Source organism: Tinamus guttatus, unplaced genomic scaffold (genome assembly GCF_059628265.1).
Source record: "Tinamus guttatus ecotype Peru unplaced genomic scaffold, ASM5962826v1 Tinamus_guttatus_pri_ptg000284l, whole genome shotgun sequence".
NCBI classification, from domain to species: Eukaryota; Metazoa; Chordata; class Aves; order Tinamiformes; family Tinamidae; genus Tinamus; species Tinamus guttatus.
The window spans coordinates 12,182-37,147 of NW_028288818.1; the positions used below are offsets into that span (position 1 = coordinate 12,182).

General features: G+C 43.5%; 1 protein-coding gene across 1 annotated transcript in view; it reads left to right on the forward strand.

Annotated features, from left to right (window-relative positions):
• DRD2 (dopamine receptor D2) overlaps positions 1-24,740 on the forward strand; it is a 32,659-nt gene extending 7,919 nt beyond the window's left edge. Inside the window, exons 2-8 of the mRNA XM_088527386.1 lie at positions 16,961-17,273; positions 20,152-20,261; positions 20,776-20,912; positions 21,402-21,592; positions 22,484-22,570; positions 23,227-23,566; positions 24,175-24,740. Of these exons, the coding sequence (XP_088383512.1) occupies positions 16,992-17,273; positions 20,152-20,261; positions 20,776-20,912; positions 21,402-21,592; positions 22,484-22,570; positions 23,227-23,566; positions 24,175-24,368 (1,341 nt within the window). The 5' untranslated portion in view covers positions 16,961-16,991 and the 3' untranslated portion in view covers positions 24,369-24,740. The remainder of the gene's footprint in view (positions 1-16,960; positions 17,274-20,151; positions 20,262-20,775; positions 20,913-21,401; positions 21,593-22,483; positions 22,571-23,226; positions 23,567-24,174) is intronic.
• The last annotated feature ends 226 nt before the right edge of the window (positions 24,741-24,966 follow it).

The window sequence follows — 24,966 nt, forward strand, 5'->3', positions numbered from 1 at the left end:
CATCTTAGCACAGAAGGAAGGAGGACGTTTTGAGTTCACCTGGAAAACAAGATGTAGCACAATGATGGAAGCCATAACACCTGCTTTCCTCTGGGTTGTTTCACAGATCTCAGGTCCCATGCAGTTTCTCTGAGATCTAGGAAGATGTATACTGGGATGGCTGTTTTTCACTCACTATCACATTTAACAAAACTTGGAGGAATGTAGCATTCAGCATAAGACTGCTGTGCTCTTACCAGTCTTGTTTGACACTTGCAAATAGTTTAAAAGACAGCCAGAGGAAAATATACCTAGAGATGCATACCAAAAAAAAAAAAAAACCCACCAACCTCCATTTCCCTTTTCTCCTCCTCCTCCTCTTCCCCTTCCCCAGTACAACCAGATAAGGATCTTTCTTTAGGAAATCAAGGCAGAAACATTGATGTCATATAGCTTGTAAAGGCCTCAAAAAAAGTAATGAGCAGCAAGAATGGGATGGCCTGTAAATCATTGAGGGGCCTCAAGAAGTGAGAGGAAGTAACAATGAGCACTCTGTTTCCTTAGGTATGTCGGAAAATCCTTTCCTTAAATACTGAGAGGATGAAGGCCTAGTTCTTGTTCCTCCTCCCTGCCTCAATGAGAGGTTAGTCAGGGCATAACCATGGAGCAAGGGATGCCAGATTGCTACAGTCCTGGCAGGAGCGCAAGGGAATGCTTACCTCCCATGATCTGGATGGGAGATTCAGTGGTGAGTCAGGCATGGATGGCATCGCATAGGGTTATCCGACAGTATATGACAAGTCTCGTCACTTTGCATCTTTCATCAGCTCGGCCAAAAGGCTGGGGGGAAAAAAGATGCCCAACTCCTTTCTAGTCTGCTCTGCGCCGTACATTCAGAGAGGAGGAGCTGCCTGCCCTAAGGTGTCCCAGGGAGCAGAGGAGTGTGATCAGAGGCTCATTGCATCAGCATTTGCTGCATGCGAATTTCCTTGCCCAGCCCCTGAAACATGAATGACACAAGAAATAGGAGTTTCCTCTAGCACGCTTCCTGGCAGAGGTGGCAAAAGCAAGCTGCCAACTCTCTGCAAGCTCAATCTCACTAAAACATACACTCTGCTCTTTCAATCTGTGCCCCACTATTATGAGGTCAGTTTTATTTTTAGTATTGCCTGTGTGCATGCCTATCCCACATGTCTGCTAGAAATCCAAATACACATGCTATTTCGGCTACATGAGCCAAACCCACTTCAAATAATGACAAGGAAACTACTGGAAAGTTAACGATCCCCACAAGTCCTATCCAACTCTATTGCTGTGAGAACAGATGCTGATTTACAGTAGCTGATTATCAAGCCCAATTCTTCTATGGCTGAATGACCCTTCTGGGAAAAGATGTAATAAAACAGGTCCACAACTACATATATGTCCTTACATTTTACTTGCAAACATGGCAAGGATGGATCCAGGAAGTCAGGATTTAAGAGGAAAGGTGGAGCTGATTTGCAGCAGGAATTAAATGACCAAAGATCATTAGGATTTGAGAAACACTAGCTGATCTGCCTAGGAGGAACATGCAGAGCCTCCTTACCTCCCTTCTGCTGACTCTAGCCGGTATTCATCCTCATTCACCATGAGGGACAAAGCAGTAATTCATCTACTGTTTCTTGAAGTTTCAAATGCAGAGAAGTGGCACTTAAAGTGAGAAGCAGCCACATGAGTGTTGTGCTGATTGACACATCTACATCAAACCTTCTACAAAGAATCTATTAGAAGGGTCTTCATGGAAAATATTACTCAGGTATGGTTCAGGGCAAATACCTTCATTTGTTTGCAGGGGAGGGAGAAGGCTAAAAAAGCCATAAGAACAACAAAAAGCAAAAAGGCAAGGCAAAATAAGGCTAAAAGAGCTCCTCTCTCCTCTGGAATTGGCTTTTTGGCAAGCATTTTTGCAAACAAGCTTACTGATAGGAGCGACTATGAAAAGAGCAGATGTTAAATGAATATTAGATGACAAAAGTGTAAGGCAAATATTTGATTTCCTCAATCTGATTTATTATTGTTTACTTTTAATAAAGTATGACTGAAAGCCTTAGATCTGAAATATCATTGTGCTAGGGGGCTACACAGACAGCCTGCTGAAGGGAAACGTTTTTTGTTCATCTAGGGAACAAACGCAATCTCTTTCTGCAGCCAAACTGAGTTACACTGTTCAAATGCCAAACTTAAAATGAACAGGGTGAGAGGGAGTCTTTTAAAACCTTAATCATGTTCCACATTTTAAAGAGTTCTCAAAAGTATATAGTTTGTTCATATTTCAACCTTCTCTATGGATAACTATTGGGGAATAGGAGAGATTCAAACTTTTCAATTTCTCAAAATAGTAGTTGTGTACTACTGATTCAGGATTATTTACAGACATTGGTGCATGACCTCAAATACATAATACATTCTAGAAGATGATAGATCACCAGTATCATAAGGCCTGGGATTTTTTGGATTAGTCAGTAGCTCAGATCTACTTAGAGGGATTTTGCATGAAGATATAAGCAAATTAAGGGGGGTGGAGGGGATGAAACAACTTCTGTGCAAAACACGATAGCAGGTCTATAACATTGCAGTGGTCAATGAGAGCCAATGCCTTTGTAGTCAGGAGACCTCTCTCTGACAGCAGCCATCTCCAGGTGTGAACACAGGAATGAAGTGATATGCAACACTTATTCCATTATTTTTGCAACCTTATCTGTAGCTGTTACAGATTCCATCAGACTCTACACTGCAAGATCTAATTACTTCCATGATTTGTTTTCAAATGAGCCCAACAGAAGACACCAGAGCGGGTTTTTTGTTTCAAAAACAAACCAACAAAACACTTCTCACCTTAAACACTTGGAAAATTTTATATATCTCAAGCTCTGTGTAGTATCTCTGGTTGACTACCCCAAAATGACAGGGCATACAGACACAACAATTTTAAAGGATCCTGGTCTGCCTCTCCTTTCTCCCAAGTCAAGACCTGTTCAGGTGGGCTATGCCTGGAACATTGCCAGCTTGGCAGGTTCTTAATCTGCCAAGTGCCCCAAAGATCAAAGCCTGCTCTCTCCCCATCCATCCTTAAAGAGTGACAGGAATCAATGGCTCTGCTCCAGCTGCCTGCCAGGCAGGAGTCAAATCTCTCTTCCAGATTACAGATGGGTAAGGAAGGTGATGGTGTTTTCCAGAAAGAGAATATTGTTGGTAGAAACTAATCTTCTACCATTTGTGAAGGAAAACTAGTCATTCACCACTCTATTCCAAGACTTCTATAAACTCTTAGAAACTTGCTCTGAGGGCAAAATGGTTCTGAAGACCATCTCACCACCGACTCCTATGGGAAGGAAACTCTCTCTGCGTTCCAGGAAAGGAGCTTGAGCTGCCCTGGCTCTCCTCACGCTCTGCTCTAGGCTCTTCCTCTGCTGCTGCTAGGGGGAGTGGTGATTCATGTAATAGAATCAGTGCTGAGAGCTCTCAACAATGCCGTCATTGGAAAGCAAAATGCCATGAAAAGAAAATATTGTGGCATCAGCAAGGAGAATGGTTGAAGTCAATAGCTCAAAGACCTATGCAGCAGCACCATATCTATATATGAAGCCCATGCTAATAGCACTTCTGAGCCCTTACAGATGGAAGTACTTAGAATAGGTGCTTTACTGCACACTCCTGGGGAACATACGCTCTCTTCCTAGTAGTAAGATCCAATTGGACAGCACACAAGACTAGGTGAGATGCAGCCATATTTCTGAACCAGAAGTGAACAATAACAGCAATTAAAATGGCTGTATTTTGGAAAAAGCACCTGAAGAATGGGGAGCCACTTAGGACAGCAGGAGAGGAGCAAACTCTTCAAGAGGCTCTTGCAAAGAGCTGATGGGAAGAGCTGTTGCACTGGATGGACATGGAGGTTGCATAGTGCTGAAGAATTAGGGGCCGTGTCCAAGAAAAAAAAAAACAAAACAAAAAGCAACACATTACTCTCAGGATCTACATCTCTAAATTATTTCTAAAAAATACTCATATTTAAGATGGGAACAGAGGTAGCTAAGCCTCCTCTTTGTGTAATCTACCTAAAAGAGAGAAAGCCACTGTTAAAGAAAACACGAGTGTCCGATTGGCCCACACAGCTTTTTGTGGTGCTAAAGCCCCTGCTTAGAACTGCTTAAGAGGCATCTGCCACCAGGACCTCCTCCATCTTCACTGTCAAATCCATGCTTTCCTACTGCCTTCCTTCTCTTCACTCTCAACCCCTGCAGAGGTTATCCTTTGCACAGAACCATATGGAAACAGCTTCTCCATCACTGCTATCTCTTAAACACCTTCTCTCCTGTCCAGTAAGCCATGACCAGGAACGCACAGCAGAAGTTCTCAGCTCTGGGCTCACCTGCAAGAAATGCTAAAAGTACTCCCAAAGTTGCCTTCCTCTGCATTGTGCTTCTTAACAGGAAGCAAAACACCCCCCTCAAGCACTTTCCCTATCTCTTCATCTTCCATTCCCTCCCTATTCCAAAAGGATATGACATTTCCCTCGAATGTAATGCCTCAGTAGCAGTCTCAGTAGAGACTGGTAAGCAGCACCAAGAGGCATATTTGAGACAGGAAGGATGTCACTTTGACAGCTTTCCTGTGGCCCACTGTTTCTGAAATTTCTGAGAAAAATGACAATATTCAGGGAGGCACTGTACTGTGCAAATACCACTTAGACATTGATTTCTGCCAAACTGAAGTGCCTTTAGAGGAAATCTGTCTCTAAGCACCTATCCCAGATACCCAACAGGTTACTGAAAGTCTAGCCTAGGCCTATCTCCGAGTAGAGCAGTCAGGGGAAAAGAGGCAATCTGGCTAGACAGGCACGTGAGAAATACCTTAGGAAAATGGAAGCAGGTTGGGTTTTGCTGTCAGGACCATGGGGAATTTTCTGGCTGCAGGAGTCTCAGGCAAGCAGTGTGGAAGCATCTGGAGCCTGCGGGGAAGCTGGAACCCGGAGGGCAGGCAGAGCTGGCAACCCCGATAGCTCCCAGGAGCACTGCTATCCTGCACGAGCTCTGTGCTGCCCAGCCTGCAGCTGTTCCTCAGGCACTGGGCAGAGCGCAGTGCCATCCACGGAGCAGTGCCTTCTACTCAGGTGCCTTGGGCTTTGCTGCAGCTTGCGCTGCCACTTCCCTTGGCTTCAGCGTGGGCGATGCCAGGTGCCTCTCATGCCTTGCCAGCCTGAACTCCAGACTCCATCACAAATACATTATGTCTGGGGCAAAACCTTAGGGAATTTGATATGATTTTATGAAGAATCAAAGACTGACTGCATGTTTTGGCAACTAGGCACATGTTAGCTTTGCAGGTCATAAATCTTTAGCAAACAGAAACTAGATGTTGCAATGGCATAAATCATGGTGTCTGCTAGACACTGATGCTAGCTCAGAATCCGCCTGTGAACTTTTATGTCCAAAAGCGCTTACAGGCAGAGTAAAACCAGAACACATGTTGCACCTTTACCATCATCTAAGAGGAAAAAAGGGACATTTGCACTGACTCGAGGCGCTTCTGACAAACAATAGAACTAACAGCAGCACAGGACAGACTCAGGCTGCGGTTCAAACGTGGCTAAGCTCTAGTTGTGAGTTTCTGCTACTGTCCTTTGCCCCTTTCTTCTCAATGAGTATCTGGTGTATCTATCTGGCAGAGCAAACTCTGCTCCTCAACTTCGCACACATTTCCTGCTTCAGACCTTGCCAGAAACACAAACTGTTTTGCTGTCACCAGTTGTGAACACTACACATTTGCCAGGGAAATGTTGTGCTTGTTTGCCACGAACTTAATTAGATGATCAATCACTGGCATTGCAAATAATAGCATTTTTTCCCCTTGCTTTCTGCAAAGAATGGGCAGTTCATTACACAAAAGAGAAAAAGGCTGTTTCTGCACTCACAGCCTCTCTCCTGTTTCCATCTTTTCTGTCATTTCCAACACGGAGGAATAGCCAAACAGCAGAGTTGCTGAAAATTGTCTGGAAAGCACATAGACTTGCTGAGACAGACTGCTTCTGTCTGCGTGGCAAACCGCTTTCCTTTGAGGCCATACCTGAGCCTTGAGCAGGGCCATTCAGGGAAGCAAATGTGATGGGGATTGGAACTGGCCTGGAGGCACTTCTGATCCTATGGAAAGGGAACACCGCGCAATGCTCTGCCCCGCACGGGCCGTGCTGCTGCACCAGCTGGCACCAAACAAGGCTACGACCTTGCTACTCCTTCCTGCCCTTGAACTCTCAGCAAATCCATATCTGGATTAGCTTAGCTATACTAAAACCCTGTGTGGGCTGCAAATTAAAGTCACTTTACTGCAGATAATTCACAAAAATTTGTTGTATTTCAGGACTGTCCCCACATTCTGCATCCAAGGCCTCAGCTAAGAGATTGACTCACTCCTTGGGCTCTGCCTTGCCCAGAGTTTCAGTGCACAGGCTTACTGGAGTCAGCAAGGTCACCAGGAGAGCAAACACCAGCTTGATGCATTGATAAATTCTGTGCCAGCAGTCTCCTGGGGCCACAGCAACATGACACAGCTCAGAGGGCTCAGACACCCGTGCACAGGGTCTCTCCAGATACTTCAGTGCAAATAGGTGTGAAAAACTTTGGCACAGAGAATACAAACATCTTCCTCTCTAAACTGTTGCTACTGGTACATAACATGACAGTCAGTAAATACATCCTGACCCTCTATACTTTATACTGAAGAAGATACGCAGGCAGTATAGCAAGATGCAAAATGATGGTTTGCACTTTGCAGCTTACAAGCACCATCTTTTAGGCTGACAGCCTTACAGTTCACTGCGTGGGCTGTCCTGCAGTCTGGTGTTCTCTAAAGGCTTCCTGAAAGACTGGCATGTCCCAAGTCTTTCTGCTCTGTCCCTGTACTTTTTCAATGGTAATTCACTACATCAGACCAAACGATGTGGAAGAGAAGTCAGAACATTAAAAGAAAAACAATTAGAAACTCCCCTGCAACTGCCACTACAAGGTACTTGCAAAACCTTTCAGTCTGGACTGGTGGATACTGAGGGGTTGCAGAATACTGGTAGAGACAGAGTAAGTGGTGAGTTACTGCCATTTTTACTGTCTTTTGTCTCTATTTATCATGCCTTCCCACTGTCTCCATAGAAAGATGCAAGCACCAGGACAAAGGTGCTAAAAAGCATTCTCTTTTCAGGTCAGCTTCTTTAAGTGCTTCCTCACTCTCTGCTGAAGAACTGTCATGAGTAAAATACAAAGTGCTCTTATACTAATTCTAAGAGACCCACAAGGCACTCTGATGGCCACCATTATGCTTCCAAATTACGTCGGTTTGGTGTCTGAGGAAATTAAGATAATTTTTAGGACTGAAACAGAAACTCTCTAATGTTAGAAATTATCAAAGCTGTGCATGCAACTGCAGTTTCTTACATTATGGTCAAGTATGAAATACAGTCTTTGGGTCCACAACCACAAATTAACCTATGTTTTAGTTTCCTCATGTCATTCAAAATCTTTGGACTTTTCTATTAATTAGTTTTGAACGGGCACATTACAATGTTTGATTTTTAAAGTGTCCAAACATCGTCTTTTGACCTGTCTCAAAATGACCAGCAAGCTGAGTGAGAAGACCCAGGCTGGGAACAGTCTCACACTGCTGCCAGACTGCTAACATCTTGCAAGTGAGCAATCCCACCACAAACACCAGCCTTTCTTTGTGTTGGTGTTTGTATGCCACTGTTTCTCTTTACAAAATTGAGAAGGAGAAAAGAATTGCCTTTCTGACCTCCTCTCTCTTTCTAACCACATAAAAAACCTGGAGCAAATTGCTCATAGCCACCCATGCTTGTGAATCAGGACAGAGTGGCAGGGATGCACACACGACACTTCTGACAAGACAAACCTTCCACTTACCAAGCAAACAGCAAAGAAAGGGGACTTATGCAGTGAATCTCCCTTGTAATATTTCTCCTTTCCTGCTCGTGAACTAATGGCACAGCTTCATGATTCTTTTTTTGAAATTAAGAGAAAGGTCAAGGATGATGGTGGCTGATGTAACAGCTTTGTGGTGCAGATGGGTTTGCAGCTGAAAGCTGAGCTCATTTTTTCCCATTTTTCCTGTCAGGTTAGAAAATGAAACAGACCAAAGTCATCGCACAAACCAAACCCACCTCCGCTGCAATGCTTGTTTCTGTTGGCTCCTTTTCCATAAGAGCAACAGTTATAAGGGAGAGGCACAATCTATTCTTGCTGCACTGTTCCCATTTTTCGTGGATTTTGCTATGAATGAATCATATGGTGCAACTGTGGCCTAGGAGGTATATGCCAGAGCAGAGGAGGAATATGCCAGAGCAGAGGAGGAATGAGGAAGTGGGAACAGCACCCTGTTTCTTTCCCTGTTGCAGGTCACAGGGGCTCCTGTTGCTCAGAGGAGCCAAAACGAGTTGACTAGTGCAGAAGGTGTCATGAAGAGCAGTAACCCAGCAGGCCCTTTGAGAAAGGTATATGCAGGCAGGGGGAATTGAGCTTTTGAGTGTCCCCAGCTTTCCTCAGTGCAGCATATAGTGCCATTTTTGGTCAAAGGGAAGTCAAAAATACCTACCTAAGCCCCTCTGTAAACTAAAACTAAACTTACAGTTTTAAGATTCATGAAGACTTTCTGCCATGAAGTGATCTGAAAGCTACTGGTGTGGAAAGGGCAGGCAGAGAAGGGGAGCTGAACTGAACTCAGACCCAAACACAAGCCATTTCAAACCATTATTCTTTCTCAAGCCAGAATTAAGTCAGACTCATTTTTCCCCAAATCCTTATTGAACACACAGTGGGACCAAAACTCCTCATTCTCTTATTTTTTTCTAGAAACTGACATAAGCCCAACTTGGAATTGAAAACAACATTTCACAACCACAATCTGGAATTGAAGAATGGCAGTCTTAGATCAACAAGGCTCAGGACAGGACCAAAGCACTCATCCCGCATACATCAAGTCATTCCATTCCTTTTATACTTTTAAAAAATACCTTTTCGTGTTTTTCCTTCTTTCATCCTGCATTTTGTGCATCTTTCTGCCTTCTTTAGATAGTTCTGCATTATCAAAGGGCAGCAGGAGAAAAGAAAAAATTGTTGCTGCATTTAGCATTGATTTTCCCCCTTCATTCTGAGTCACATAAGCTAACATTTAATTAATTTGTGACACTTTGACAGTTTTTAAGAAGACATTTGTAGAGCTATCAAGTGCTGCTGATAGCACTGTCAGACAGACACTTTTTGAATTATCAGCTATTAAAGACCCATGTGCAACAAATTTCCAGGGTTTATTATACAAATTGTTCTTTGAATGAGCAAAGCACACAAAAGCTCAGTGAAACACAAAGAAACCATTGTTCCCAAGAGAATTTGATATTTGCAAATGTTTTGCTATTTTGATCATTTACATGGTTTAATAAGTCTAATTTGCTTTGTCTTTTATGAAGAAAATTAAATGGCCAGGGTATTCAGAGAACACAGCCAGATTGCCAAATCATGGCTGGTCTTCGTGCAAATACAGCTTAAGATAATATGAAAGCAGTTGTTTTAGGAAGCGCTGAGCAGTGAAACAAAGTCCCTTTAAAATTCCTTAAACTGAAAAGTCCAAAAGGAACACAGCTGAAACTTGCACTTACTTTCAAGCAATTCCTACCTTTATTTCATGGTTATTCTTGCTGAAACTCCATCTTTTTCTGGTGTAGTGACCATCTCAGTCATCAGTACAGGCACGGCTATTTTGCTTTTAAAAACACCCACAAAAGTAGCAAGGAGTGGCAGGGATCAATATGGATTGAGGCAAGTCCCGGGAGGCTTTGCAGCCCCAGGTGTCAGTTCAGCCATGGCAAATTATCTCTGCTGGCCTCGTTATACTGATTTGCCAAAGCTGCTGTTTCAGCAAAGGAGACAGGGCAGTATTTCACCCTGGTCAATGGCACAGCTACAATTTGATGTTAGCATTTGTCTGACCCTGCTGCAAGCCAGAGCTTTGTTATCACCACCAGGCTGATCCGTTTGCTCTTCCGTGGAGCTTCCCGCATTAGCGGCTCTGGGAAACGACGAGCTCCTCAGTGAAACTCAGCTTCGTGCCCTTGTGGCTGCCAAAGGGTGGACTCAGGTGTGCCCCATCCGCTCCGAGCGTGGCCATTTTTGCCAGCACCGTCAGCTCAATTGGTGCAGAAGACAGAGACAATTTGCAGACTGAGGCAGTACTCATGTGTTAGCCCACACTTCTTCAGCAAATGCACATCATGCGGAAACTCCCTCTTTTTCTAGGGCATCTGCAAAAACACATGGAGCGCTATCAACATTCCACTTTCTAGGTAGAGCGCAGAACTTCTCTATCATTTTCCCTAAGGGAACAGCCCAAAGAACAACACTTATCCATCGGTAGGAAATAACAGTTTCCATTTTTATCTCATTAAGAGGCTGCTTGCACTCATCCATGCTCAGTGCAGGCGGAGCAGTGGGAATGCTGGATTAGTAGCACAGCTGTTTGCAGCTGCTTAATTATTGGACAACAAATGGCAACTGCCATTTAACTGTCCCAGTGCAATTGTCACCACAATTTTTCCAGCTTCCAGGCTTCTTTTCCTATATTTAATGACTCCTCTGCACCTCTACTCTCACTAGAAGCACAAAAAAAGCCCTCACTTTAGAGGAGCCACCCAACCAAATATCTGTGGTGGTGTGAGTGGAAACGGGTGTGTGTAAAGAGGAACAGAGCTCAGTAGATAGAAAGCAGCTGATTTCTGTGTCAGTGCTTGGGTCCTCACTGATTTGGCTCAGGATGTACTCCTCTGCAAGGTGGAGACAGACCCTCCTTCTTGTACTGAACCCTAGGGCTGCTTCTTGTCTCTTCTTTTCTCTTCTGCCAGTGCCCCCCTCCCTCCACATTCCAGTTTGTGAGTGTTTGGGACAGAGCTCTCTTGCATTTACTTGCAGCACCTGGCAAACTATGACCTTCATTGCTCAGCAAGGCCTCTTGGCACTGCAGCAACTGGATGACACCTGAGGCTAAAATTAAGGCAAAAGTATGCTGGGTATTTTCATACTCACAATGACCGCATTGCAAAATGCAGCAAAGGGCATATCTAAACAGAAACAGGAAAAGCAAAAGGAGAGTTGCCTGAGTTCTCCAGAGAATAAGAACACGAGGTTCCTAGAAAGCCAAAGGCTTGTCAGAGGAAACTAAAAGAAGCATCAGTGTAGAAATCACGATGGAATGCAGCACAACTGGAACTCTCTCTCTTCCAGAAAGGAGAGTTTTACTAGTATGCCACGGACAGTGACCAAATGTACAGCAGCCTCTTTGGAAAAGCACAACTTCTGCTATCAGTATAACCTCAAGGCCATTTGCAGAGCTCTGCAAGCCTGCAGCCTCTGGAAATCTGGCCAAAGAGGTGTCTGTCTGTTCTACTGTGCTGTATCGCCAAAGCAAAATTCACAGCCTTCCTTTCACAAACCACCCCCTGCCCTTTAGCTTTTCTGTGTATCTTCCTTGGCAGAGAGTGGCTTTTTGCTGTCTGCATTTGAAGCTAGTAACTCGCAGGCCTCTCTAGGCAGCAGCATTTTTTATATATCATTTCCATATTAAGCTCATTTCTGTCTTCTCCCTCTTTGACCTCAAGAAATGGATGTAAATCATGGGCCAGATCCATAGCCCATGGAAGGCTTCTCAGGTGCAGGCCTCTTGCTGTCAGCTGCACAGCTGAGCAATGTGGTTAATGTGCAGTGCATAAATGTGGCCTTGAGTGACAAGAAATCGTCCTGTGAGTGGAGCTGTCATTTAGCAATGCCAAAAGGTACCACAGGGTTAATGCAGAAGGGGATGCAGAGCAGCCTGACTCTGCTCCCATTTGTGATTGCTAGCTGAAAAATCAGGGCACACTCTGCTTGTAGATCTCATCTTGCATGGCCTGAGCCCACGCAGGAAAGCTGGGCATGGGCTTCCTGGGAAGCCACCTAAGATTCACATTGCAGTTCTCTCTGGTGTGCCTGGGGGTCACAGCAAACAGGAGAACTTAAACAGGCTTTAGGGTACTCTGCCAACAAGCACAATGTGTTTATATACTGCCTTAATAACTGTGCATGGCACGTGGCGACCAGTCAGGCTGAGGAGCAGAAATAGTGGCTTGCTGTGATGTCCCAGACTTCAAATAAAACCTGCCTTCCCAGTGCCAGGAGCTGAAGAAGCTGGGCTCCAGGAGGGCACCCAGTCCTGCCCTCTCCATTTCACCCTTTGCACCGCAACCTCACTCGAGGAACTGCAGAACGCAGGCACGGTCCAAGGCTGACCTGAATAACCTAAACTTCTACTGTCAAGTCCCATTATCCTCACCATTCAGCTCGTGGTTATTTCGATTATTTATTTTCCTGCTGGAGGAAAGAGAGCAGAGAAAAATAAAAAAAGAATCCGGCCCAAAGCCCCAAGCAACACATGAAAAATAAACAAAGCAGGTCACAGCATATCTGCTCTGAACCATGGGAGCATTTAGCTGACAGGGCTGATCAGAGGGAGTCCGTGCAAAAATCTCAGGCACTCTACCTGACTCAGCCGCAGCACAGTTAGTAGGGTGGCAGGCCACAGAAAGGTGAGGAAAGAACTGAAAAGGGTGTAAGACTTCTTGAACCACCCTCGAGGTATCTGACCATCAGATCAGCCTCCCCTCTGGGTCTTCATCCTGTTTCCAGTCAGCCAACCGCTTGCACACTGGAATTCAGGGCAGGGCAAAGGGCATCTGGAGAATTCCGAGACTCCCGTATGGAGCTCGTGATGAAGATAGCCACTGCACTCAACTGTTAGGTGTTCTCTTCCCAGGGAGAAAGCTACTTGTTCATTTTAACTGACTGGGATAGGAGCAGGGTTATGCATCAGGTATTAAGTAATACCTGATTTCACGACGGCCCCATTTGAGGCCTTTGTTATTGCCATTGAATACCTTGACAGATGCCGCACAGATTAGCATTAGAAAATTAATATTATTAAAACAGATCAGATAATTTCAAGGCATTGTGTGATACTCCTTTTTAGTCTTTCTGATATTTCATTGTCATCCTTGCAATGTGGGACTGAAAAGGTATTTTTCCTTTAAGACGGCTTTAACTCTTACCCTGAGCCACCAAGTCTGTTCCCTATCTTGAAAATCTATCTTGCGCAAAGTGTAACTACCACAGAGGTGATGCAAGCGGGGGAAGAGTTAGAGCTACACTGACTTTCTGCAGACTATGTTACGATGCTGAAAAGCAGCATGGCCAAGCTGTCCAGCACTTCCTGGAAATGCCACTTCCTGTGGGGAATGCCTTGCAGAGAAACAGAAAAAAAAAAAAAAAAACCCCATCACAACCTGTTAGGCTATAGGCTTTCTGACTGCAGTGCACTTGGCTTGAGGTGGAACAATTCCTAATGCAGTACAGTTAAATTAGGAGGTGAACTCAGCAATGGTTGCAGAGCTCTTCTCTTCCTACACTGGCAAGCATAACCACAGAGCAGGCTCTACCTGGACTCGTGGAACTAATCACAGGGGCTCCTTTGCTGTACGTGTCTGCTTTGTTCAAGAGGCAGGAACATCCTGTGACAGTGAAGTAAATGAACGATTAATATTCAGCGTAGACTGCACTTGCATAAGTTCTTCCCTGTCAACAGCATCTCAGAATAGCTTCGATCTTTACTGTCCTTGGAGTCAATCACAAGAATGAAGTAATTTCAACTTAACGCCAGTATAAAGGAGTGACATGGACCTGCATATCATTGTGCACTTTGGTTACACAGTTTTTTCTACTTGCTGGCCTCTGTACCGTTTACTGTTTACCTGACCTCAGGGAACAAAAAGGGAAAGTCAGAAAGGCAAGTAGCACCTTGGGTAGCTTCACAAGTTAGCAGTCTGCTTCATCGTGTGCATTTCACAGACTGGGTACAAGACTGACAACAACTGGAAATTGCTTTGTCTGCAAAGGATCACAGCTCTCCAGGATGATGCCTTCTAATGTCATTTCACCATGGAGGGCTACTCATAACTACTCTAGCCCTCAAGATAGATTTACCTGACTACAATGAGGCCTAAGTAATGAAAATGTCAAACACTATGAGTGAGGATTGAGTAGCCTTGGTTTCTTTCCTGCACAGCAGTGAGAAGTGTTTGTGACCTGCAAAATTAAGAGCACATGAGCTTCTGGAGAGAGTCCAGCGCAGGGCCACAAGGATGATCAGGGGCCTGGAACATCTGCCCTATGAGGAGAGGCTGAGGGAGCTGGGCCTGTTCAGCCTGGAGAAGAAAAGGCTGAGAGGGGATCTAATCAGTGTATATAAATACCTCAAGGGAGGGAGTGCAGAGGACGGGGATGGTCTCTTTTCAGTGGTGGCCACTGATAGGACTAGAGGAAATGGCCGGAAACTGAAACACCAAAAATTCCATGGGAACTTAAGGAAAAATTTCTTGACAGTGAGGGTGACAGAGCACTGGAACAGGCTGCCCAGAGAGGTTGTGGAGTCTCCTTCTCTGGAGATCTTCAAAACCCGCTTGGATGCAGTCCTGTGCCACGTGCTCTAGGTGACCCTGCGTGTGCAGGGGGGTTGGACTAGATGATCTCTAGAGGTCCCTTCCAACCCTAAGCATTCTATGATTCTATGATTCTATGTTCTCTGAGCCCAGGTATGCCTATCCCCAAAACACACATGGGAATTCACAGTTGTTTGTTTTCCTACTTCTTTTCTCTTGAGCACCTGACCAGGAAACACAGCTACTGAAATACCATCAGAAAGCCTCCTTACAGAGCTTTTCAAAACTTTTTTTTTTTTTTTTTAATATATACCAATATTCATATAAGTCAGAAAGGTGGAGAGGTTTCATAACTAAATCTCCAGGGCACTTGATATTTATCTTCTAGTTGCTCACGGACTAGTGTAAATATTTCTCGAACATATACATTTACTCCAGCTTTGGCTTTGGGCTATAAAAGTGTAAAAAAAAAACTCCACCTCTCTGTGCTAATATTTTTATTTTCTTTCAAAAATGCAAATTTCAAGGTGCAAACATACTCAGAATAAAGAATGGGTATGTTAGGTCAAAACTTGATGTGATTTCTTGAGTTAGAACCAACTACTTCCAACAGCAATCCATTTCAACAGTAATTGGTTAACACATAATAACCTTCCTCCAATGCATCTGCATTGATTTAAATGATTACAGAACTGTAAAATCAATAACAAAAACATAGCAATGAATCCATCCCAGTATTTCAAATTGTGAGCAAATTAGCACATCAGTGATAAAGGAGCTGGCCTAGAATTTTCCATGTCTCATGAAAATATCTAGACACTAGTTAATATCCAACATAGTAACAGTGACAAACAAGAGAAGGAAAACGAGATACCTTGTATTTGTGGGACCAGCTTGTCCCTGCACAGGAGCTACACTGCCTAGGAGGCCTCTTGAGGATATGAGCATCGTTCGCTTTGCTGAAGACTCAGCAGTGGAATCATGGTGCGAAGTGCCCCATTTTACCCTGAAGAGAAACACAAGAAGCCACCCAGTCTGACAAAACCCATTGCCTTAAAACACAGAGGCACCCTCCATAGAGGCTCCACGATTTTATTAAGACCTCTCAGTGGCTTTTGCAGTTCACAAGGCCATTATATGGGCTTTAGCCATAGACAGCAGGATATAATTTGGAAAACAGGATTATGGTATGTGTGGTGGGTTGCCTAGTCAGCTAGGCCTTATCTAACAATGTCAGACCAAAATAGCATCAAGGTGCCTTTTGATCCCACTGTGAGTGCTACTGAGTGGATTAGTGGATTACACGCTTGCACCTAGAAATTAGGAACATGTCAAAATCTGACTGATACTTAAAGCTTTTATTAGAGGCATAAAGGCTATCCTCTCTAAAATAAATATATTTGCTTAACTCCTCTTCGTTTTTGTGTTGATAGTGTCTGATGCTTTAAATAGGTTGCTTTAAAATGCCCTGCATCCATATATAGCCTTTGCTAAAGCAAATCTTTAAACCAGCCTTGCACAGGGATTCAAAGGGAATTTCTGCTTTATAACGTTACTTGCTGTACTTTTGCTGTTAAACCAATCTGGAATAATATTCCCACGTAGGTGTTCAGGAACTGGCTACAGAAGAAAACTCTCGAAAGGATCATGGATAATAGATACAGAGTCACCTGATACTGCTCAGCAGCTCAGAAGTTAGCACTACTCACTGAAAAAGCAGTAAATAATGATGTTTCTGTGTCATTTGCATGAATGTGAGAGTCAGGGATGTAAACAGGTCCATCAAGGGAAAAAACATAAGCTATCATCACACGAGGACATGCTTGTGTGTATGTGTGTGTGTATGTACACCCAGAGATGGTTCTATAGAGCCTGGAATCAAGATGTTTTGTTATCTGCTTACCATTTGTTTTTTTATAACCTATGCTAATTAGGCAATTCTGTATTTTTCATTTGGAATTGGGATAGACACTATGGCAAAAGAGAAAGGTTCTCAGAAAATTAATGTGTCAGTTTTCCCCCTTTAAAAATTTTTTGAAACGTGAGTTATATCATCCGTTGTACTACTTTTTTCTGAATTCTCTCTCTGAAATTGTAAAGGATCATTTTTCAGCTATTGCAGGAGAAACATCTGTCTTTATTCTTAGCTCAACTCTTATAGAACTATTTCAGCACTCCAAAGTATTTCACGAAGTCACTGAGGCACAGACAAACAAGGTAACATGGACTCAAGACACCACCTACAGTTCCACATCTGGCCCTGTAGTTTCCCTGTTAGGTCATTAAACATTGCGCTCCTTGCAGGACCTAGTAGCTTATGCGATGGCAATAAGGCTCCGTATTGAGGTAGCACATATTAGATGATTTTAGCTTTGTTTTAGATTTTGGCCTTTGACTGTCTTTTTGACATCTTCTCTGTGGCAGGGTGGAGCTGGAACGTGGCACTTTTACATACATGGATCCATTAAACCTCTCCTGGTACAATGGTGACATCAGCAACAGGAATTGGAGCAAGCCACTCAATGAGTCAAATGCAGACCAGAAGCCTCAGTACAACTACTATGCCATGCTGCTCACTCTCCTCATCTTCGTTATTGTTTTCGGCAATGTGCTGGTGTGCATGGCTGTGTCCAGGGAAAAAGCCCTTCAGACTACCACTAACTACCTGATTGTCAGTCTGGCAGTGGCAGATCTCTTGTTGGCACTTCTGGTCATGCCTTGGGTGGTCTATCTGGAGGTAGGTGGTAGAGTTTTCTTTCACAGTACCAAATATTTCTGGTGGATGATAGTGAGAGAGGAGGTTTAGCTGCCTGGATATCAAGAAAATTTCCAGCCTTCCTACTTGTCACAAAATGAAAATGTTTCTTGTTTTCCTAACAATTGGTTAGATTTTTGCAGGAAATAGTAGCAAGTGATGGGCTGATTTGAAAATTCAGAAGGCTAAAATGCAACCCAATTGCACTGGCAATCTGTCTTTTAAATAGACAGTTCAAAAGTGATAGGACCTTGAGTTTTCTTTTGAAACTACACAAATTGCCTTCTCAACCATGAGAACGAATCTGCAGCAATGCAATGGCTGTCACACTAATATAAACTGCAGCCAATAGCAATCAAAAGCATATTGTGAAGGACCACAGCGTTCAGAAAAGCAGGGAATTGTGTAAATAGGATACAAATGCAGATCTATTATGTCACAATATGTTAAGAGAAACAGAACCATAAGTGAGGTACTCTCATGAAAAAGGAGCTCTATGCTTCTGCGTACAGAGCTGTTTTGAGCAGCACTGTTTGGGAAAACCAAGTATTCCCAAGACTGCCACATGTTTATCTGATGGCAAATGACTCTTGATACAGTAAAGAACTGGAAAGAATGAAAAGGCAAATCTGAAAGGAAAGGGGAACAGAGGCTGAATGACCCTTATTCCCTTGGCCCTTTTGGTGCATGGGTTGCCTGTGTTCTTCAGTTAGCCCAAAAGTTGGGGCAATTTTGCACCAGAATAAGTGACCATGAGAGAATGAAGGGTGACAAGAAAGCAAAAAGGCTGAAACTACTGTCAAGTTATTGTAATTTCTTTTGGAGAGAAGATGAGAAAAGGAGGAGAACAGGGAAAAGAAGCCATTACCAGCCTATTAAACATAAATGCAAAGCAAAACAAACCTACTGACACGACACAGGCTCTTGAGAATCCACAATACTAATTATCACTCTAGCTAATTATTGTTTGTGTGGCACTTTAAAAATGTAAAGCACTGTGCATGTGCTACAGCTTATTAACACGACCCCAGGCTAGTAGTGATTGCGGTTAATACCGCTGGGATTAGTTACACTCTTCTATTGTATTCCTTTTTTGCAACAACCCATTTTCACCACAGGCTCTTTCTGTGAGAAGGTCCCACTCTCTTATGCTTGACTAGGACTCTTTCAGACAGCCCCTAGTTTAGTATGGAAGATGCTTTCCTCCTTTTGGGTTTGTGTGTGCATGGAATTGGCTAGGAAGCTTAGTCTCATTAATCTACCAAGGAGGACAAACTTAGACTTGTGTATCTCACCATTGATAAGATTTTGTGTTGGTTAAGAGTCCTGACTGCTCTTATCCACACTCTGCTAAACCCAGTCCTATCTACCACAACTTGAAGACACGTGTCAGTATTTGCTCACAGAGATTCGCTCAGTGTTAGGGACACTGTGATTCCTCTCTGTGCTTGCAGTCTCCAATCATAAGTGGCCAAAATCCTTTGCTCTGCAAAGAGCGTAATGGTTTCCAGGGTCTATCACAAGCTGGGACAAAGGGATATCAAAACACTGTAAATCCTTTTACAAAATCATCTCTGTTGGAAATAAATCTTCTACCTCCAAACTACTGGAATTTCCCATGCATAATTGCATAAAGTAGGAGAAAAGAGTTGCTGCAGTTTACAGCATCTCCCATAAACTCATAATTATGAGTTCATGAAACTGATTGCCATGCGGGATTACATCTGGCAGGAAACCTTTGCCTTTGGGCAAATTCTAATCAAATGCAGTTACTGATGTGACTTCGTCTTCTAAATGATTTTTTAATCACTGTGTATTCATCTGTCACTCAGACTTCAATGCAGTCATTCTTTCTTCTTTATGCTGCCCATGGTTATGTATATCAGAGCAGAAATAACTGAAGAATAGCTGTCTTTTCATTCTATTTTCAAGTGCAGTAGGAACCTATTTATATTAGAGGGAAAAAAACTTTTTTTTTTTTTTTCCCCATAGCATGCCAAATACAGTAGTTCTAATAACTGCTGTTAAACTTAACTGTAAATTTTGGTTTCAGTAGAAAGATAAGGGAAGATAAAAAGCCTACTGGTAATTCAAATGTTCGTATTAGTTCTCTGTCCTTATTACTTTATGTAATACATGTCACAGAGTTTTCACTCTGAATTAAATCAATTTTGTTTGTGAAAAGGAATGTATGAGGAATTTCTTCTCTGACTTGACTTAAAAAAAAAAAAAAAAAAAAGAAACAAAGCAAAGCACCTGCTTTCTATTACTTATCTTTGCTAGGTGTAATTGCAAAAAAAAAAAAAAAGGTATCTTATGAAAGGCTGTAAATACAATTAGAGGGGTTAGGGAGATAAAATTAATGTATTTCCTTTCTGTTACTTCTTTGTAACGTTTTGGAAACCTGTTTAAGCTATTATATAGCTCATGCTGACTTTGAGGAGACCTGTGCTCTCTTACGTCACTGGAGCATGTGAGGCCAGGTTTGTGTTTCCCTTATGGGTTGCCCAGCTCAGAATACAGAATAACAGGATGGCATTGGCAAGGATGAAATCACCCTAGCCCTCGGGAAAGAGCTCTAAACTATGATTCAAATGGACCAGAACACTCTGTCTGTGGCAGTTCCATCATTCCAGACCCTTCTCCCAGGCAACACAAAGACCCTGAAGATTCTTCTTGGCACTGCAGTGTGATTGACTGCATATGAAACTTCTGAAACTGAAACTTCTGTGGACAAAGTGTTGATCCCTCCTAAACTAGCAATAGTTTTTATATGTCTATGCAAAATTTTCCCTTTAGACCCTCTCAGCTGTGCTTTCTCAGTGACTACTTTTATTGACTATATTCTCTCTCTTTGTAGGTGGTTGGTGAGTGGAAGTTCAGTCGAATCCACTGTGACATCTTTGTAACGCTTGATGTTATGATGTGTACTGCCAGTATCCTCAATCTCTGTGCCATTAGCATTGACAGGTGAGGGCTCCATTGCAGCGAGTCTTGTCAAGGCCTGTGTAGCACTCAAGAGTGTGGTCAAGATCATCTTTATGTGGCCTGAATTCAACTGTCTCTCTGAGACTTGACAATGGTGAGAGTTAGACTGGCTGAAGTGGTTTGGAGGCTATTGAAGCCTTTGGAGAGATGACATTTAGAAAAAAAAAAAAAAAAACGGTCAGCACTAACCTTGAAAATGTAAACTGAATTTAACCTGTTTGTGTATATCCCTACCAGATCAAACCTTCTGTTTCTATACAGAAGTGATGAAACAGACCCCCAAAGGAAGACTCAGAGAGCATGAAAGAGAAATGCTGGACTTACCTCAACCTCCTGCTTTGCAAAACAGGAAACCTGGAGACTCATGAAATCTGGCTTTCTCTATATTCTCTTTCTGGGCTTGACTTTTGGACACAGTAGCTAGAAATAATTTCCCACAGGATTTATCAGCCCCAGCAGAATAACAAAGAGTCTGGTGTGTTTCTTCACATTGCAGGTACACAGCTGTAGCAATGCCAATGCTGTACAACACCCGTTACAGCTCAAAGCGCAGAGTCACTGTCATGATTGCTGTGGTCTGGGTGCTTTCATTTGCCATCTCCTGCCCAATCCTGTTTGGCCTCAATAATACAGGTGAGTGTTGTATTCTCTAGAGCTAGCTATCAGCATCTCTCTGGCCTTACCGAGTCCCAGATGAACTTCTGTTACAAAACTCAAAATAAATATGGGATTCAGGTTTTATGCTTAACAGAATGCATCCCTCTATTTATAGTGTCCTCTCCCATTTTTCAGTCATTTCTGAATATGTTTCATCTCTTGTTGTCCCAGATTAGGGCTATAGACACATCAGAACAGAGGTTATGTAGACATAACACTCGTCAATGCTATCAAAAAATATCACTAAAAATGACTATTATATTAACATATGTGACAAAGAAAGGCATGTGACAAACAGCTTTACTGAGACGCAGGAAAGGAAATCACACACAGCATGATGGTCCCCCCCAGAGCCCCTCCTTCCCTGGGTACTTCGGCGCTTTCTGGCACAGAGAGAAAGCACGGGAATGCGAGTACGAGCTCTTCACAGCTGAGACCATGATCCTGAAATTTCTTGTCTTCCAGATGAGAAGGAGTGTATTATTGCCAATCCTGCCTTCGTTGTGTATTCCTCTGTCGTCTCTTTCTATGTTCCCTTCATCGTCACCCTGCTGGTGTATGTACAGATTTATATAGTGCTCCGGAAGCGCAGGAAGCGCGTCAACACCAAGCGCAGCACCCATGCCCTGGATTCTAACACCCAGGCCCCGCTGAAGGTACTGAGACCCTTTATCTTGCTCTCACCCACCTCCATCCTTTTCCCTTCCTTCTCCACTTCCTTCCTTGAAGCATGTCCTCCTCTCCTTGGACGATACTGCCTGGAGCATAGGCAATGTTGGCTCACAAAGACGGATGCTGTGTCCGATGCTATTGGGGAACCCCAGCTGCACACAGGGATTGCCAGGTCACTGGGAAGCAATGGCTGGTTGCTCCACAAGCCTGCCTGGATCTCAGCGAATGCATTATTAGCAGCTCCGCGCTAGGAACCGCTTCTTTGGCCAGACCCCGTTTCCTTTGATTTTGCTGATTTGGGGTTGGTGTTAGGACTCACTGCAGCCCATAGATTTCATCACTTCCTGTGTCAGCCCCACTGATCAAGACAAAAATGCTCTATCAGCATTGCTTACTTGGTAGTTGTAGAAACTACTTGACCAGTATGATATTGCTGAAATCCAGCTATAAAAACCAGTCTTGCATGAGAAGCATGAGATAAGTGAAACGAGGCTGAGCGTGTCAAGTGTGAGACTGCCTATCAGAGTGCCAGTCCAGGAAGTGTACAAAATGACTGGTAGGAATGTATAGCCACAGAGACACCATCCTCAAACTACATCCTAATAATTGCTTTAGAAACCTGTTCCGTTTGAGGAAAAGGAAACGGAGACAAGGGTGAACTGAAACATGGCCAGAGCTTTGTAGCTTCCTTCCCAGCACCAGGGATACCTGCCTCCATTATTTCTTTTTCAGAGCACTCTTTCAACACTTATAGTGCCATAGTCACACCAATTAATTTCTGCTTTGTTCCCTATGTTTATATCTCCTCCCTTACCAGCTTCCCTTCCTAATTACTATCTGCTTGTGTAACCTCTGAGCTGATGCTTGCCCCTTAGGACAAATGCATGCATCCAGAAGACGTGAAGCTCTGCACAGTTATTGTGAAGTCCAATGGGAGTTTCCAAGTTAATAAGCGCAAAGTGGTGAGTGCTGAAGAGAAGCAGTAGCTTATCAGAGCTTTCAGCTTTCCCTGTTTCCCTTTCAGGATACAAAATGAATGTATGTAGGGTGGGAGAAAAATAAGCTAAGAGCAAAGGTTAACATTCAATAGGGTAATTTAAATATTCTTCCTGTTCCTCAGAGTAAAGCAGAAGGTTTAAGATCAGAAAGCTCAAAAAGCCAGACTAAGCTCACCTAAAGATCAGCTATAAAAGCCATGACATTTTAACAATTGTGTCCTTTGATTTTCTTCTTCTTCTATGGCTTGAAACTGCATTGGCTTTATTGAGTTTTGCTTATTGATTTATTTATCTATTCATTTTATGAAAACCTAGCTGAAATACATGAGGGCGCAGAGGCAATGTCTCTCCTATTTCCTAGCCTTTGTGTAATAAAGAGGTCAGTGCCCTTCACTGCAGTTCTGCCAGTCTTATCTACCCAAAGATATTCTCTTATGTGAACGATTAACAGCCAAGCATCTGCCAAAAAAGGTAGAGGGCAACAAAGGAGGTTGATGACTCACCAACAAGCATCCAGCTTTTCCCTGCAAGAATTGTTCATTACTCCTCCCTGTATATTTCTCTCTCTCTCTCTCTCTCTCTCTCTCTTTCTCTGTTGCGGGTATTTCAATCTTGTCCAGGAGGCAGAGAGTCACATAGAAGAGATGGAAATGGACATGATGTCCAGCACCAGTCCTCCCGAGAAGACTACTTTCAAACCAGCTGCACCAAGTAACCATCAGCTGATTGTGCCAGTTGCTTCCAATCAGTGCACCAATTCAACTGTGCAGGCAACCTTGGACAGCCCTGTGAAAGTAGAGAAAAATGGACATGCCAAAGAAACCCTCCAAACAGCCAAGGTCTTTGAGATCCAGTCTATGCCCAATGGAAAGACAAGGACCTCTCTCAAGACTGTGAGCAGGAGGAAACTGTCACAACAGAAGGAAAAGAAAGCCACTCAGATGCTGGCCATTGTACTTGGTAAGAGCGCACGCTGACTTCCACTTTGTGTTTCTGTGGAGAGCCAATAGCTACCCAGGACTAAGTATTGGGCCTGGGCATCCAACTGTTTGACCAGGCATATGACATGTAGCAGAAGGGAATGACCGAAGGAAAACCCACAACGTTTTCAAATAGATACAAAATAGAGGTAGAATGCAGGGAGAAATGATGGAGGTATAAGTAATTTGCAGTGGCCTCCAGCTGCAAATCCTCCCCTCCAGAAAAGTATTCCATTGGTGTACAAAAGGCACAAAGCCTTCCAGCTGTAGAACATTTTGATTGCCAAAGGACAGTGAGGCGCATGGTCTAGAGACCTCCTGCGCTTTTAAATACAGCTATAGCACAAAAGGCAATATAGTTCAACATCAAAGTGGCCCCAGTTTCTGTTCTAACTGATCTACTTAGATCAGCAGAGAAGCTTTTTAGTGCATGGATCATCAGAATACAGGCTATGAATCTTAACAGATAAACTGAAGGCTTATTGCTCAAGGAATCTCTTTACCACCCTAAGGAACCTTACGGTTCTGTTTGTCTCACAATTTCTCCAGCTTTCAGCAATCAAATCGGTCTCTCTCCTTTTTCCCCAGGTGTTTTCATCATCTGCTGGCTCCCATTCTTCATCACTCATATCCTGAACATGCACTGCGATTGCAACATCCCCCCAGCAATGTATAGCGCCTTTACATGGCTTGGATATGTCAACAGTGCTGTCAACCCAATTATTTACACCACCTTCAACATTGAATTTCGTAAGGCTTTCATGAAGATCCTCCATTGTTAAAAGAAAAAAGCAGTAACCACATTTTTAGGAATGACAGAAAATAAACCAATGCCATGCACGCACACAGACAAATTGGGAGCCATAGGGAGATCTCAAGCTCTTGTATTGGGCACCAGGCCTACAGTGTTACAACTGTGCCATGCCCCATGCCTCTTGGTCAGGATGTAACCATGACCTTCATGTGAGAGGTTATCTCATTCCTCGAGCTGACCTTTGGACTCTGGGAGACCAATCCCAAGGGCACTTTTAAGAGCTACCCTCACACTGTGTTTAAAACAGAAGCAAAACCTGAGAGATGCTCACTTGCTACTTGCCTGTGGCCAGCTAACCTTGAGTGCATTAAATACAGACACTTGCAGAGCCTCGTGCAGGCAGCGATGGGTCACTGCCACGGTTGGCTTATGTGTTTTATCATTGATACAATCCTCACCAAAGACAAGTCCATCTTTTCCGCTTTGCGATAGGAGCCAGACAGAGCTTGCGGAAACCCCATGCAATGGCTTTGCCTTCCCCCTCAGCCGACTTGTTCAGTATTAAACTGCTAAGGCCCTGAGAGCGAAGCACACACACACACACACACACACACACTTTCAGAGAA